Source organism: Anabrus simplex, chromosome 1, assembly GCF_040414725.1.
Source record: "Anabrus simplex isolate iqAnaSimp1 chromosome 1, ASM4041472v1, whole genome shotgun sequence".
Lineage (NCBI taxonomy): Eukaryota > Metazoa > Arthropoda > Insecta > Orthoptera > Tettigoniidae > Anabrus > Anabrus simplex.
In genome coordinates this window covers 730,399,823-730,416,790 of record NC_090265.1, presented here as the reverse complement: position 1 = coordinate 730,416,790, position 16,968 = coordinate 730,399,823, and the positions used below count along the sequence as shown (strand labels likewise).

At 40.7% G+C, this 16,968-nt stretch overlaps 1 protein-coding gene across 1 annotated transcript in view; it reads right to left on the bottom strand.

Moving 5' to 3' along the window:
* LOC136872725 (chitooligosaccharidolytic beta-N-acetylglucosaminidase) overlaps positions 1 to 16,691 on the bottom strand; it is a 158,884-nt gene extending 142,193 nt beyond the window's left edge. Inside the window, exons 1-3 of the mRNA XM_067146556.2 lie at positions 16,586 to 16,691; positions 13,133 to 13,198; positions 6,715 to 7,141 (exon numbers count right to left, since the gene is read on the bottom strand). Of these exons, the coding sequence (XP_067002657.2) occupies positions 6,715 to 7,141; positions 13,133 to 13,198; positions 16,586 to 16,611 (519 nt within the window). The 5' untranslated portion in view covers positions 16,612 to 16,691. The remainder of the gene's footprint in view (positions 1 to 6,714; positions 7,142 to 13,132; positions 13,199 to 16,585) is intronic.
* Between the last annotated feature and the right edge of the window lie 277 nt (positions 16,692 to 16,968).

Genomic DNA, 16,968 nt, shown 5'->3' with positions numbered 1-16,968 from the left:
TCGACTTTTCTTATTTTGCAATACATTGCAAGAAATTCTGAACCTTGTTATTTAAGTGTCATTCATAAAATGTGTTATTCTTTAAGGAAATATTTTGATTTCAACTTTTATTTCGTCTCTTATTTGGTAGCCTTGGTCACCTCGACCTAGTAACTTGTCGAATGTTAAATTAAGATCTTGCCCTCTTCACTTTATTTTATTTTGGGTCCTCTTCCACATTTTATGTTCGTTAGATGCTGCACCCGAGGTAAATTTATTTATTTATTTATTTATTTATTTATTTATTTATTTATTTATTTATTTATTTATTTATTTATTTATTTATTTATTTATTTATTTATTTTATTTTATTTATTTATTTATTTATTTATTAATTAATTAATTAATTAATTAATTAATTATAGAATGTCCTAGTGAGCTTGTGGCTCAAGGATGGACTGCCCTTTACAATCACAGCTTGGCAGCTTTCAGTTAACAGATAAGGTATACATATAACAAGGAATGTTTTACAAATATTGATTTACATCATAATATTATTATTTCACATGGAAAAAAGGAGATATTCAAAATAAACTAAAATTAGGTGGCAAAATAGGTACACAGTGGTTATCGATTTATTCTCCAAAATACTGTTCAAAGAAGTACCTGCGTACTTCATTTTTAAATCTGTACAACTTATTGATTTTTTTCAATTTTGGAGGTAGATAGTTAAAGGCTGTGCTTGCCGAATAGGAAATGCTTTTAACACCATATTTGGTAGTGTTAATGGAATCTTTGTAAAACTGGTTTGCTGATCTTGTGTTATGCGTGTGAATATCTTTGCTGTACCGTAGTTCTGTTTTAACAGAAATCATATTATTTTATACCTGAGCATAAATAAAACTTGAGAGTATTTAATCTGGCATCGTACTGGTAATATGTTTGTTTCCTGAAAAACTTCCACAGATGGTTTTAGAAAATCATATCCATGCATATTTTTAAAGCTCTCTTTTGGAGTAATTCTAGTTCCTTTACAGCTTCCTGTCTACAATTTCCCCATATTAATGTACATAAGGTGTGAATGTATGAGGGAGGTGTATATATTTCTTAAGTGTTGGTTGTTTATTCCATAGTCCTTCAATGTTTTTAGTATTCCAATTACACTAATTCTTTTTTCTTTACATTTGAGATATGCTCATTCCAATTTAAGTTATTGTCTAAAGCCAGGCCTAAATATGAAAACCGCTTTAAACTTTCAATGGGCTCATTGCCAAATTTTACTACATTACAGGTATTGATAATTTGTGTTGGTTTGTGCAATATCATGTATTTTGTTTTTGAGGTGCTTATTACTAGATCATTTTTGTTCAGCCATGATGTTAGTATGTCTAGATCTTTTTGCATATAATCCATAATCTTTTGTTCGCAACTGCTGTCATAAAATATAAATAGATCATCTGCAAACAGGAATATCTTACCAGTGAACTCAAGATAACCTATAGCATTAATAAATATTAGAAACAGTAATGGTCTCAGCACTGACCTTTGTGGGACACCATGTTTAATATTGTAGATGGGCCCTTTAGTTTCATTGATATTAACATATTGCTTCCTATCAGTTAAGTTATTTTTAAACCACTCAAAGGCTATTCCTCTAATTCTTGTATCTGCTAATTTATGAAGTAGTAGGATATGGTTAACTGTGTCAAATGCCTTTACAAGATCTATAAAAATATTATTATTATCTAATGTATTCTGTTTAAGGGACACTATGTCAAAAGCAACTGAAAGTGTACTATGTTCGATTAGGAAGCCATTCTGAAATTTAAAGTAGAAGTGTGTTTTATTACGAAATTCAAGACTTGTTTTTTATTATTACTTCAAGTACTTTTGCTAGTGAAGATACTATATATAGTGGCCTATAATTACTGGGGTCAGGCTGTGTTCCTTTCTTAATTATGAAATTGTACCACTCTTGCAATTTTACATATTTCTGGTATTACTCCTGTTTGTAATGACAAATTAATTATCTCAGTGAGCAAGGGAGCCAGATGATTTACACACCTCTTTAGGAGTATGTTATTTATTCCGTTATCTGTGTAGTTATTCTTGTTGGCTAGTGATTCTATGATTTGTGGAACTTCCTTAACATATGTTGGCCTAAAGTATAAAGAGTTTCAGATCGTATGATTAGATAGCAAAGATGAGTTATATGGACCAATATCTTTAAGCACGTTTTCAACTACATTAATGAAAAATGTGTTAATAACTTTACAAATATCTTGACTAGAAGTGTGTTGGACATTTTCATACACAAGTTCTATAACTTTTTGTTTACTATTAGTTCCACCAAGTATCTGGTTCACTGCCTTCCACATTTCTTTTAAAAGTATCCTCTTTTCTAATTACATGATTATAATATGACCTTTTTAGCAATATTTTCATTTTCATTACGTCCTTGCAGCATATGGTGTACTCGGCGATTGTTCTAGTTGAAGGGGTTTTTTTGCTCTAGTTTTTGCGTCTAGGATATTTTTACCACTTCTAGGAATGTTTGTGTTACTCATGGCTTATGTGTATCTCTTCGTGGCGACTTTTGCCCAATATTTGAACTTGCTACAGTAAGTCCCTCACTAATAAAAGTACAGAGTCGGTCGTATGCTTCGTTCACGTCAGTAAATAGGTTTGTATATGTATTTTTTGTGAAAAGTAATTTAGCTTGGTATAATTTATTTTCATGTTCGTTTGCATATTTGCCTCATTACTGAATGGAATACTCTATTTCATTTGTGTTGTTACTTCTAGAATTAGAATATTATGATCACTAAAGTCACTTATTACATTATATAAATAGTAATCAGCAGTGGCAAAGTTTGAGTGTAGGCCTATATAATCAATTAAAGTCGAGGGTGTGGGTGTTATTCTTATTGGTACCGGTAGCCGTGTATTGTAGGGGTAAAATTTTTAACAATTCGATAAAGATATATAGTTCCTATAAATAGTGCTTTAAAAAATCGACATTATCGTTTCCTATAAGCATTGAATTTGATTTTCGTGTATTGCACAATACAAGTTCAAGGTCTATCATCAAGTTAGTAGTATTACTCTGTTTTGGGTTTTAATATGAAATTACTTTATATCTCTGGTTTTGCCAAATACTTCTATTTGGAGAATACTGTGATAACTGTTTATGATCTTAATGACTTAGGTTGTCCATTTTCTTGATGCATACACTGACAGTCCCCCTCCAGTACCCTCTGTAGCTAGATGATAAGTTTCAAAGCTAGGTAAGTTATAATAGGATGTTTCTTCATTTGATAGCCAATTTTCTGTTATAACTATAATGTCAAGTCCTGTAACCTCATCAATAATAAGCATAATATCCTCAAACTTATTCCTAACACTTCGTGCATTGATACAGATACATTTAAATTTCGAATTTAAAGCTTGATTCTTAGTTTTTTATTTATAGTTTTCTATAGTATCACACTGGATCTCAACATAACTTATTATTTCCTTACTCCTATAAATGTCCTCTACCATTTAAAATCAGTATAAATTCGTGTGAATATAGTACCTGCAGTGTTTACTGTCCGTGTTTATTCTCGAGGTGTGCGATCTTTTTTTCGTTGCTGACGAGCATGCGGACGTACAGTAGATCTTGCAGTCCCTTGTCCATGTGGCAAATATTTTGCCATTCTGCTTCAGTAGCCTGCACCTTGTCTTGTGCTTTTGTGTTGATTTTGTCATTTCACTGTATTCATTTTTATCTGTGTCCTTGGGCGTTGCTTATTCACCTACCAGTCCTAGCCGCTCTCTTTTCCAACTTCCTACTGTCGAGGATTTAATCCGATTCGTTGCCATAGCCCTCTACAATATTCACCCCTACCACCATCCTCTCGTCCTAATACACCTACAAGCTGCCGAAAACCAAACCCTCAATGTCCACTTTCAAACTTCATATTCTGGCCTAAATACTCACTTGCATTTCACCCCATTGGAAAAACTTGTCTGAACCATGTCCCTCATTCCGCCTCCACCCCTAACTCTCTTCAGTGAACACTGCAGCATCGAGTCAGCAAACAGAACAGTGAAGGGGGGAGCAAGCTCCAGCACATCATCGTCGGCAAACTCCCATTGCTCTTCCAGTTACAGAAGGATCATCTATCGATTTTTCCTACTTTGTATTATTTAATTATTTCATATCCAGTCATGATTTTTTTATTTCTACTTTATTTTTCCCCAGATCGGAATATAAGTATTTTTCGGTAACAACGCCCGTTCTGTAGAGCAGAAAAAACAAAACGAAAGCAAAAATAATAAAAGGCACTTCCGTGTTGTGGGGCTTGACCTTTCCCAATCTACCACCCTTAATTGCACATGTACAAATTAAAGAAAATAAATAATAATAATAATAATAATAATAATAATAATAATAATAATAATAATAATAATAATAATAATAATTATAATAATAATAATAATCAAAAGCTCATGTAAATGATAACGAAATAAAATAAAGTTATTCGTTAGCCAAGAGGCCAAACCCCTCTCATCTTCTCCTTCTTCACATCCTTTACCCACCTCCTTGCTCCATCACACTTCGCCAAACCACCCGCATCTCTTGGCCAGAGAGAGGGCGTAACCCTCTAGGTGGGCCGTCGCACCCCTTCAGGTTAGGGGAATGAGAACACTGATAGACAGATAGATAGATACGGACGAACAAGTTCCGCTGTTGCTCGCATCAAATCTCACTAGTCCGAGCGTCTATTCCACCTGACCGAGCTCGATAGCTGCAGTCGCTTAAGTGCGGTCAGTGTCCAGTATTCAGGAGATAGTAGGTTCGAACTCCACTGTCGGCAGCCCTGAAATGGTTTTCCGTGTTTTCCCGTTTTCACACCAGGCAAATGCTGGGGCTGTACCTTAATTAAGGCCACGGCCGCTTCCTTCCCACTCCTAACCCTTTCCTGTCCCACCGTCGCCATAAGACGTATCTGTGTCGGTGCGACGTAAAGCAACTAGCAATATATATATATCACCTGAAATAATACTGGCTTAACATTAAGGTAAGAAGGTGAAATAATTAGCTATTACGAGTACAGTTCTCTGAAGAACAAACTATTCAAATTCGTCTGTAGAGTTAACATTTATGGGGGCACGTGTACGAAATTCTTCAAAACGATTATTTACTTTTGCTGAAATTGCTGGCTTATTATGTAGGGAGTCTAGCACCAAAAGGATTTAGTTAATTTCATTATCTAAGTGCACTAAATTCCTAACACATGCAGTCAGATGCCGTGCCCCCCCCCCCTTTTTTTTTTTTTTTTTTTTTTTTTTGCATCTTCTCTGAACTCTTTACGTGCGTTAAGTCACGCAGTTGATGGTATCACACTCTGGAGAAGGCTGTGAAGCGTCACTTCCGGTTGGTAATGAAATGAAATGGCATATGGCTTTTAGTGCCGGGAGTGTCCAAGGACATGTTCGGCTCGCCAGGTGCAGGTCTTTCGATTTGACTCCCTTAGGCGACCTGCGCGTCATGATGAGGATGAAATGGTGATGAATTCAACACATGCACCCAACCCCCGTGCCAGCGAAATTAACCAATGATGGTTAAAATTCCAGACCCTGCCAGGAATCGAACCCGGGACCCCTGTGACCAAAGGCCAACACGCTAACCATTTAGCCATGGAGCCGGACACTTCCGGTTGGTGAAGCGTAGCGATCACCGCCGAAAGTTTGTTTTGATTTGAGAGATACTTGCGAGGTTGCGTGTTGAGAAATTCAACTGTCATTTCCTAGACTTTATTTTTTCATGAAGCTTGCCACATTTTCCTGCAAGGGAATTACAAAATATGTTATTTTATTGACTTTACAGTTTTTTGTGATGTTTCCAAATTGAAAAGTTAATTTATTTTTTAAAACGAATTAGGCATGAAATGAAAACCCTGCAGGCATTTCATCATCACTATAAGAATTGTGAGGTCCAGGACCTCGGCCTTGCCGAGACAAAGGTAGGTAGGTACATCAATATCACAGAAATTCAAGCTTGGAAAAAGTATTTTTTTTTTCAAAAACATTTTACCTGGATTAACTGATTAATGTTTGTAGCTAAGTATAATGTATTTTAAATCAGTGTGGAAACTTCCGTCCGCCTCTGTGGTGTAGTGGTTAGTGTGATTAGCTGCCACCCCCGAAAGTCCGGGTTCGATTCCCGGCTTTGCCACGAAATTTGAAAAGTGGTACGAGGGCTGGAAAGGGGTCCACTCAGTTTCGGGAGGTCGACTAAGTACAGGGGGTTCGATTCCCTCCTCAGTCATCCTTGAACTGGTTTTCCGTGGTTTCCCACTTCTCCTCCAGGCAAATGCCGGAATGGTACGTAATTTAAAGCCATGGCCGCTTCCTTCCCTTTTTCTTCTCTATCGCTTTCAATCTTCCCATCCTCGTACAAGGCCCCTGTGAGGCCCTGGGCGAAATACTGGTCCTCCTTGCCCGTTTATCCCCCCTACCCAAAGTCTCACGCTCCGGGACACTTTCCTTGAGGCGGTAGAGGTGGGATTCCTCGCCGAGTTCGAGAAAAAAGCCAACCCTGGAGGGTAAACGGATTAATAAGGAGAAGAAGAAGAAGAAGAAGGGGAAAGTTTAATGATTCTAACTCACATAATGTCCAAGTAGCGCACGTTTCCCCTTAAAAGCAATCGAAGAGGAAATAGAGGTTGCTTGTTGTAAAAGACTCACCTTTCCATCAGCAGTCTGTTGTACCTTCAACACGTAGCTCTCGTTAGTGCTCATCTCGATCCTCTCCTTGCTCGTGTCGTTGATCCGCAAGTGAACAGAGATGGGTTTTGCCCTCACCTTGTCGCTGGTTTCTTCCTCAGCCATCTTCAGTAAGTGCCCCTGAAATATCTTCCCCAACTCGTTGATCATTCTCTCCATACGAAGTTCCAGTTGACAGGGGCCCTCGTACTGCACAGAGACCTGGTCGGCCCTGATCTCTACGACCCTCCCTTTACTGAGCTTGATGTGTCCCGTGGGGCGCGGCCACACATTGCCATAGGGGTCACAAAACAGACTGCACTCTTCCATACTCAGGGGTTTACTATTCTTCGAGCCAAAGTCCACTTTCTCACAGATAGTGCCCTTACAGGTCCATGTCCAGACTGGGCTGGAAAGAAACAACACAAGAGTGAGAGGCGGACGAGGAAATCCTTACGCCACGGGCGTCAAAGCCACCATACACAGAAAGCTACGCTAAACTACGCTAAACCTAAGCTATGCCAAGCTAAATTTTACAGATCGCCAAAGGGGCGTTTTTCATAGCTGAAGCTGGCTTCGCGCATGCGCACAATCACTTTTTTTTTTGCCCGGCATCTAGCAAAGATTCATTTAATGTGTGTGGCTTCAGTGAATTACCTCAATACAGAAGCTGTTTATTATATTGCTTAATTGTTTCTGTGCTTGTTAATTATCATGGACCGAGCTCGATAGCTGCAGTCGCTTAAGTGCGGCCAGTATCCAGTATTCGGGAGATAGTAGGTTCGAACCCCACTGTCGGCAGCCCTGAAAATGGTTTTCCGTGGTTTCCCATTTTCACACCAGGCAAATGCTGGGGCTGTACCTTAATTAAGGCCACGGCCGCTTCCTTCCCACTCCCAGCTCTTCCCTGTCCCATCGTCGCCATAAGACCTATCTGTGTCGGCGCGACGTAAAGCAACTAGCAAAAAAAAAAAAAAAAAAAAAAAAAAAATTATCATGGAAGGCAGAGGAAGGATAAAAGACTGATTGCTGTGGTACAAAAATATACTTGTCTGTCAAATTATTAAAGAAATATAACCACGAAGGACAGCTATTAGCAAGAAATAAATTAATCTCTGGAAACTGATTGTAGGTGTCATTTATTGCTTTTGTATACATTTTTACCCTACGTTTTATAAGTTTGGTGCTTCATAATTTTTAATTCATTTCCATGCAATGCTTAAATCAAATGATGGAATTCATCATAATTAATCCTCCAATTTCACGTATACAGAATCTTCTCCTCATTCTGTTTTTCTCTTTCTTCTTTTGCACGACAGGGACCAACAAAAAAGCCTCTCCTTCAATTAATGTTTAAACGGCTGCCGAAGATAGTTTAGCTTAGCTTTCTGTGTCTGGTGGTCACTTCCGCTCAGTCGGCTTGTACTTCCGCACATTGCTGACTCGGCTGTGCACGCCTCCAGTAACCTGTTTCTGTCTACAAATAATGGTTGAAGCAGTGGCGACGCTAAGAAGCTCGGAGGCCCCGCAATAATTGAAAATTGGCCCTTAGTTTCCTGACAAGGAAAGTTACAAGTTAATTTCGTAGTACAGGGTTGTATATTATTACAATGAACAACAACGATGCAACGATAATGATAATAATAATAATAATAATAATAATAATAATAATAATAATAATAATAATAATAATAATAATAATAATAAATAATTTAGTTTTCAAATCCGAAGGAATTGAAATAATACACTTATATGGAAAGAACACACACACACACATACACATACACACACACACACACACACACACACACACACACACACACACACAAGAAATATATATTTCAATTACAGTAACCAAAACACGCTGACCGTCACAATATTAAGAAATAATCTGGTTCCTAGAACAAAATAAATTACAATTCAACCGTCTGTCGGTCGTAGCCTTACTTAGATACACTGACTGCCGTGAGTCATAAACAGGTTCGAAACTTCAGCATTTAGAGTTTAGGAAAGGAAGATGTCTTTGATATCGCATCTTCGCTGACTACTGTGTTCTCAGAACTGGCTGATTACTTCAAAAGCCTTATTGACTGTTGTGAGTGGCAACAAGGGATGGTTATTATTGGAACAGGTTGAGAAACCCACATTCTTTCAGAAATAACTATCGCACTCCCATTGACGAAAGAAGCACTGCACTACGACAGCCTAAGTTTGGAATAACCCTCTGTAATACAAATAATACTGTGTTGTGTGCCGTAGCTCTTCAGCTACTGAATTAAGAAACAGTCATGTCCCCAGCCGCGCAGGGTTTGCGAGGTCCTTATCGCTGCCTCTGGGTTGAAACATTCAGCTACGTAGGCAGTGGGATAATCATTGACACAGTAAGGTCAGCTAAGTAAAACATGATGGCAACCATAATTTGCAACCATATGAATTTTAGGGAACAATGGAAGGATACGTATAGATACTTTAAGGCAGAAAAAGCTTCCAGAAACTATATTCCAGAGATCGGAGTACTGCTGTGGAGTACCGTGTGTGTACTGCTGTGGAGTACTGAGTGTGTACTGCCGTGGAGTACTGGGTGTGTACTGCCGTGGAGTACTGGGTGTGTACTGCTGTGGAGTATTGAGTGGAGTACTGTGTGTGTACTGCTGTGGAGTACCGCGTGTGTACTGCTGTGGAGTACTGTGTGTGTACTGCTGTGGAGTACTGAATGGAGTACCGTGTGTGTACTGCTGTGGAGTACTGTGTGTGTACTGCTGTGGAGTACTGTGTGTGTACTGCTGTGGAGTATTGAGTGGAGTACTGTGTGTGTACTGCTGTGGAGTACTGTGTGTGTACTGCTGTGGAGTATTGAGTGTGTACTGCTGTGGAGTATTGAGTGGAGTACTGTGTGTGTACTGCTGTGGAGTACTGAATGGAGTACCGTGTGTGTACTGCTGTGGAGTATTGAGTGTGTACTGCTGTGGAGTATTGAGTGGAGTACTGTGTGTGTACTGCTGTGGAGTATTGAGTGGAGTACTGTGTGTGTACTGCTGTGGAGTACTGAATGGAGTACCGTGTGTGTACTGCTGTGGAGTACTGTGTGTGTACTGCTGTGGAGTACTGTGTGTGTACTGCTGTGGAGTATTGAGTGGAGTACTGTGTGTTTACTGCTGTGGAGTACCGTGTATGTACTGCTGTGGAGTACTGAATGGAGTACCGTGTGTGTACTGCTGTGGAGTACTGGGTGTGTACTGTTGTGGAGTACCGTGTGTGTACTGCTGTGGAGTACTGTGTGTGTACTGCCGTGGAGTATTGAATGCAGTACCGTGTGTGTACTGCTGTGGAGTACCGTGTGTGTACTGCTGTGGAGTACTGAGTGTGTACTGCGTGGAGTATTGCGTGGAGTACTGGGTGTGTACTGCTGTGGAGTACTGAGTGTGTACTGCCGTGAAGTACTGAGTGGAGTACTGTGTGTGTACTGCTATGGAGTATTGAGTGGAGTACTGTGTGTGTACTGCTGTGGAGTATTGAGTAGAATACTGTGTGTGTACTGCCGTGGAGTATTGAATGGAGTACCGTGTGTGTACTGCTGTGGAGTACTGGGTGTGCACTGCTGTGGAGTACTGTGTGTGTACTGCCGTGGACTATTGAATGGAGTACCGTGTGTGTACTGCTGTGGAGTACCGTGTGTGTACTGCTGTGGAGTACTGAGTGTGTACTGCCGTGGAGTATTGCGTGGAGTACTGGGTGTGTACTGCTATGGAGTATTGAGTGGAGTACTGTGTGTGTACTGCTGTGGAGTATTGAGTGGAGTACCGTGTGTGTACTGCTGTGGAGTACTGAGTGTGTACTGCCGTGGAGTATTGCGTGGAGTACTGGGTGTGTACTGCTATGGAGTATTGAGTGGAGTACTGTGTGTGTACTGCTGTGGAGTATTGAGTGGAGTACCGTGTGTGTACTGCTGTGGAGTACTGAGTGTGTACTGCCGTGAAGTATTGAGTGGAGTACTGTGTGTGTACTGCTATGGAGTATTGAGTGGAGTACTGTGTGTGTACTGCTGTGGAGTATTGAGTGGAGTACCGTGTGTGTACTGCTGTGGAGTACTGAGTGTGTACTGCCGTGGAGTATTGCGTGGAGTACTGGGTGTGTACTGCTGTGGAGTACTGAGTGTGTACTGCCGTGAAGTATTGAGTGGAGTACTGTGTGTGTACTGCTATGGAGTATTGAGTGGAGTACTGTGTGTGTACTACTGTGGAGTATTGAGTAGAATACTGTGTGTGTACTGCCGTGGAGTATTGAATGGAGTACCGTGTGTGTACTGCTGTGGAGTATTGAATGGAGTACCGTGTGTGTACTGCTGTGGAGTACTGGGTGTGTACTGCTGTGGAGTACTGGGTGTGTACTGCTGTGGAGTACCGTGTGTGTACTACTGTGGAGTACTGGGTGTGTACTGCTGTGGAGTACCGTGTGTGTACTGCTGTGGAGTACTGAATGGAGTACCGTGTGTGTACTGCTGTGGAGTACCGTGTGTGTACTGCTGTGGAGTACTGGGTGTGTACTGCCGTGAAGTATTGAGTGGAGTACTGTGTGTGTACTGCTATGAAGTATTGAGTGGAGTACTGTGTGTGTACTGCTGTGGAGTATTGAGTGGAATACTGTGTGTGTACTGCCGTGGAGTATTGAATGGAGTACCGTGTGTGTACTGCTGTGGAGTACTGAGTGTGTACTGCTGTGGAGTATTGCGTGGAGTACTGGGTGTGGTGTATTGCGTGGAGTACTGGGTGTGTACTGCCGTGGCGTATTGCGTGGAGTACTGGGTGTGTACTGCTGTGGAGTACTGAGTGTGTACTGCTGTGGAGTATTGCGTGGAGTACTGGGTGTGTACTGCTGTGCAGTACTGAGTGTGTACTGCCGTGGAGTATTGAGTGGAGTACTGTGTGTGTACTGCTGTGGAGCCCGGCTCCATGGCTAAATAATTAGCATGCTGGACTTTGGTCACAGGGGTCCCGGGTTCGATTCCCGGCAGGATCGGGAATGTTAACCTTAATTGGTTAATTTCGCTGGCACGGGGGCTGGGTGTATGTGTCGTCTTCATCATTCCATCCTCATAACGACGCGCACGTCGCCTACGTGCGTCGAATAAAAGACCTGCATCTGGCGAGCCGAACTTGTCCTCGGATACTCCCGGCACTAAAAGCCATACGCCTTTCCATTTCATTTTCTGCTGTGGAGTACTGACTGTATAGGCCTACTGTGGAGTATTGTGTGTGTACGGCCGTGGAGTACTGAGTTGAGTATTGTGTGTAAATGTTGCTTTGGAGTACTGAGTGGAGTACTGTGTGTAGAACAGTTATCCTTAGTACATTTGGAGCAGTGTTGATTGTTGTTGTGAGGAGTATTGTCCTGCTGGTTTCCACTGTAATGTTGTTGCTGTTTAGTTGTATGTGTTGAGTAGTTCACTGTGTGGAGCAGTTACGTTAATTATTGTGTGAATGACGGGCTTGTCGGGAGTCGAGCTAACAGATCGTGTGTTCGCAGCCTGTCTGCGGGCAAGTGTTGTGTGAGGTGACGAGCGTGCGATGCCAAATGAAAGTGAGGCCGGTCAATCAGGATCGGCACCCCTCCCAGGTAATTCCAGCGAGCCGAACTACCTGATGTGAAGATGACAAGATACTTTGTAAATAGCCACTATTTAGGGATCTGATGTCATCAGTTCTCAAGTATAAGTGTGTGCTAAGTGAATTCTCCTGAATTAAATTAGACCGATATAACAGACAGACAGTAGCCACCTGGTGGCCATGATCGTTAAGGCGTTGAAGTCTAAACGCTCTGATACCGAGGTTAGCCGGTTCGAGTCCCGGTGGTCAAAAACATTTTCACCATCAGATTGTTCGCCGGCAGGGTAGGGGAGGTGGTGGTATACAATTTGTAATCACCAGATTGCGTGCCAAAAGCCTGGATTAAATTCCAAACCTCTCCGTGGTGTTCATATGGAGTGAGGGCATATGACGCTGTTGATGGTGATTCGTCCGTCGTATGGAGACGTTAAGCCTTGAGCAGACCCCTTAGTGCTATTCGTCAGGAGTAGGCTATGTGCCGGCACCGGGTTTCACGCTCTCCCTTCCTACTACCATATATCACGTCATCCATTTCATCTTATTAACTCCGCTGATGAGGTTGACGTCAGGAAGGGCATTCAGTCATAAAAACCCGCCACGAGAGATTCAATACACCTCATACCCGACCCCGTAGAGGAACGGGACAAGGGTTGGACAAACAAACAATAACAGACAGCGTTCGATGCGTAATAATTTGTTCTTCTTTTACTGCGAAGAAAGCTACTTTGTTCTGTGTTCTTCACAGAAAATCTAATCTTATCCGCACAGTGTCTAACAATGCACAAGAGCTGCATTACCTGCCTGCTGCCACCACAAAGACGCTGAAGATTGCCACAAAAATAAGTAGTCTCATGACGTCTGTCCTGGAACACACAAAATCAAATGAGCTCATAAAGGAGAATTCTTGTTTAGGAAGATGTTACGGCAAAGATTTGTAAACACAATTTAAAAAACCAAATCACTCCACTATACAAAAAGAAACTAATTAGCGCATAACACTAAATAACAAACAAACAATGCATCACATTTCGCACCCATTATCAACACTTACGACAGCAAAACAGTATAAATAAAACTGGAAATACGGTATAATTTGCGGGACACAGCTTCATGTTGTCGTAACTACAAAGACGCACACAGGAGCTGTCAACTGTGCACACTGTTTAATTTACAAATTATATACACACTGAACTGCTATGTTGAACAAAACACTGCTACGAAGAAGGAGAAGAAGAAGACTGCCACATTAACATGTCAAGCAACTACCAACAAAGCAAAATCACAACATGAGTTCACACACTGAATTCGACTAGCAACTTTCGCTAAGAAATCTCGCTAACAATTCCCAGGACGGTCCTTCATATACCTTGTCTGGCCAGGCTTCTAGAAAAGTATGATACAACATGTTTTCTCGTCATTTCTCGAGTCTTCATTAACCTACGTACGTAGAATGTTCTATACAACAATAGTGACAAAGATTCGTTGTTCTGGATTATTACCCTGTATTATTCAACATTACATTGTGTTTATACACCATATTTACTATTAACTACTATTAATTACGTGTTCTTACGTTAAATGAAGTCATATTAATATACATACAGCAGACGTGTCGTGACATAACCTCACATGTTTCGTTACACAAGACAGATCATACAACACACAAATAATAAATAATACGACCACGACTTATACCAATTAAAATCCGTACATAACTACGTAAATAATAATAGACGTAAACAAATTCATAGCCACACTTCAAAGTAATAATAATAATAATAATAATAATAATAATAATAATAATAATAGTAACACCCACTAATCGAGCTCGATATTTGCTTATTAACCCACGGGTTTAGAGAATTGTTTCCAAATTATATCAGTCCATTACACTTGCATCAATGTCAGTGACTTAGGTGGACAGCGCTCCAGCGGTATTTTGGAGAAACTTTCCAATTACAGCGTTATGCTGGGCTTCACAATCGATTGTCGAGAACGTTTCAAGGAACGCAGCGACGGCTCCAGTCGGCCGTGGTACAATCATTATAGTTGAATGTAAATGCTGCAGTACCAAACTTATATTATACCCTTTAAAATATAAATATAGAATAAAAATAAAAGAAAAACAGCACAGAGACCGAACCTCCCCTCTTCCTTTCTCTACATCACTCCGTTTACCCACTTCCCAACTCCTTTTCCAAACCTCGCATCTCTCCAGTAGGCGTTATTACTAGGTGGCCCGTTCACCCCTTCAGGGAGGGGAATGGAAACGTTTTAATGATGATGATGATGAGCATTATAAAACTATACGACGACGGTAAGATCTAACAACTACGGAGTAGCAGCAACTTGGTTGCATAAACCGCATCACAGGTGACGAGAAAATTACTTGAGGAAAACGATCCCGTATTCGCCAGAACTCCAACAGTGTAATTACATATCTCAGTTTTCATTCATATGTTTTGTACTGAACTATTTTCTTCTTTGCAAATACACTTGCTTAATATGCTTATATTTACCTTCTTTTTTTTTTTTTGCTAATTTGTTACAATGTAATAAAACTAATCTTGTTTTGTAACCATTGATGCTTTCACGGCCCGTACTTGTAGACATGATATGGACTTTAAGGCTTATGTCGTGTCAAGAAAACAAGGTGAAACTCTTTATGTTTCGCTGAGAACTTTGCTCCACGTCTTCAGAAGAAAATCTCGACTCTTCACGAGGAAGACTTCTACAATAATGAGGGTTTGAATTTATGAATGCTTTACCGTTGTAGTGGTACGCTCGTTCGTCACCAGGTGGCTGGCACAGCGCTCTAAGCGGGAGCTGACGACAACTTTAGCTCCAAATGAGATGTTACACACATGATGAAAGTATGGCATTACACATAGCTTGGAATGAACCAACTGGTGATGAAGAACGCACGAATTTGGAAAACACCGAAACGAAATAACAATATAGAAAGGAGAGGGAAGAGAATTACCGACGTAAATCCTTAACGGCTGTCAACCACGTATTACTTCATTATAGCCAGTGTCCCTGTTGAAATTGTTAGGATTTTTACGTATTACCACAGCTTAGCATATAATTCTACATCTGTAGTGTTCTTCTCCGATTTTACATTTGGGCATTTCGACCCTTCTTCAATTCAATTCCAAATCAGTACCGGAAAGTCATTAAACATGGACAGTACTCGATCCGAGAACCGCCACGTTATGTTAAATATTGATTTAGATGAAATGAAATGGCTTTTAGTGCCGGGAGTGTCCGATGACAAGTTCGGCTTGCCAGGTGCAGGTCTTTTGATTTGACACCAGTAGGCGACCTGCGCGTCGTGATGAGGATGACATGATGATGAAGACGGCACATACACCCAGCCCCCGTGCCAGTGAAATTAACCAGTTAAGGTTAAAATTCCCGACTCTGCCGGGAATCGAACCCGGGACCCCTGTGGCCAAAGGCCAGCACGCTAACCATTTAGCCATGGAGCCGGACATTGATTTAAATCAGGAGGTTCCAAATGGCGGCCCGCGGGCCACATGTGGCCCGCGAAGCCATTTAATGCGGCCCGCGAGAGCATGTTAATAAATAATGTGAAGAATTGTTACAAAATAATATTTTATAGGTCGTTCAGAAATATATTAATTTTTATATTCGTTATACACCCAAGTCCGAACTAGTTCATTCTTTAATATTATTTTCCTCTTTTAAAAAATTAATTTGATCTGAATGGATTAATTTTCATTTTTTAATTTAAACTTCGAATTTCAGATAATAATGATTGGTTTTTACGTCCCACTAACTACTTTTGATGTTTTTCGGAGACGCCGAGGTGCCGGCATTTTGTCGCGCGGGAGTTCTTTTACGTGCCAGTAAATCAGTCGACACGAGGCTGACGTATTTGAGCACCTTCGGATTGATCTAACAGAACCTGCCAAGCTGGCTTCAGAAGGCCAGCGCCTCAACCATGTGAGCCACTCAGCGCGGCTCCAAATTTCACTCTTTTGTGCAATTGTAAAATAATGTTTTACCTAAGTAATTAAAATTATCAAACCTTTATTTCAATTGAATTATACATATTATTTTTCATAATGGTATTTTTGTAGGCCTACTATATGCAGAAATTTACGAAAAATTAGCCTATTATGCAAGTACGGCCCGTGAACATGAATTTCCAATATGGCCCTCGAGCCCTTAGAAATTGGAAACCCCTGATTTAGATGATCCACGCAAGGACGCGTATAACTTACCGTGGTTCGAAGTACGCAGTCTTCATGGCAGGTTCACCTTATCAGTGCTGAACTTGCTGCGAGGAGGCAGATAAGATTTACCCGCTCCCTCCTCCCCGTGACCGAGACAACTGGTACAGGCGGCACAGTCGCACACGTGACGAAGAGGACTAGGAGCAACACAGCTTTCAGCAGTTAGCAGCAAATAATTAAACCTGAGGAAACTACTGTACGATCTTTAGGTAAAGGCAAAACCGTAGAGGAGTACATCAAACGATTGCAATACGGGCCGGCCTGCCAATATAAAATTTTGGGTCCCCCAAATAAAATGTATAAACTTACAAAAAAGCTAATATAAATGTAATTACAGCAGGTAGAAGTAATGCAATATTTTGTCAAGTTTT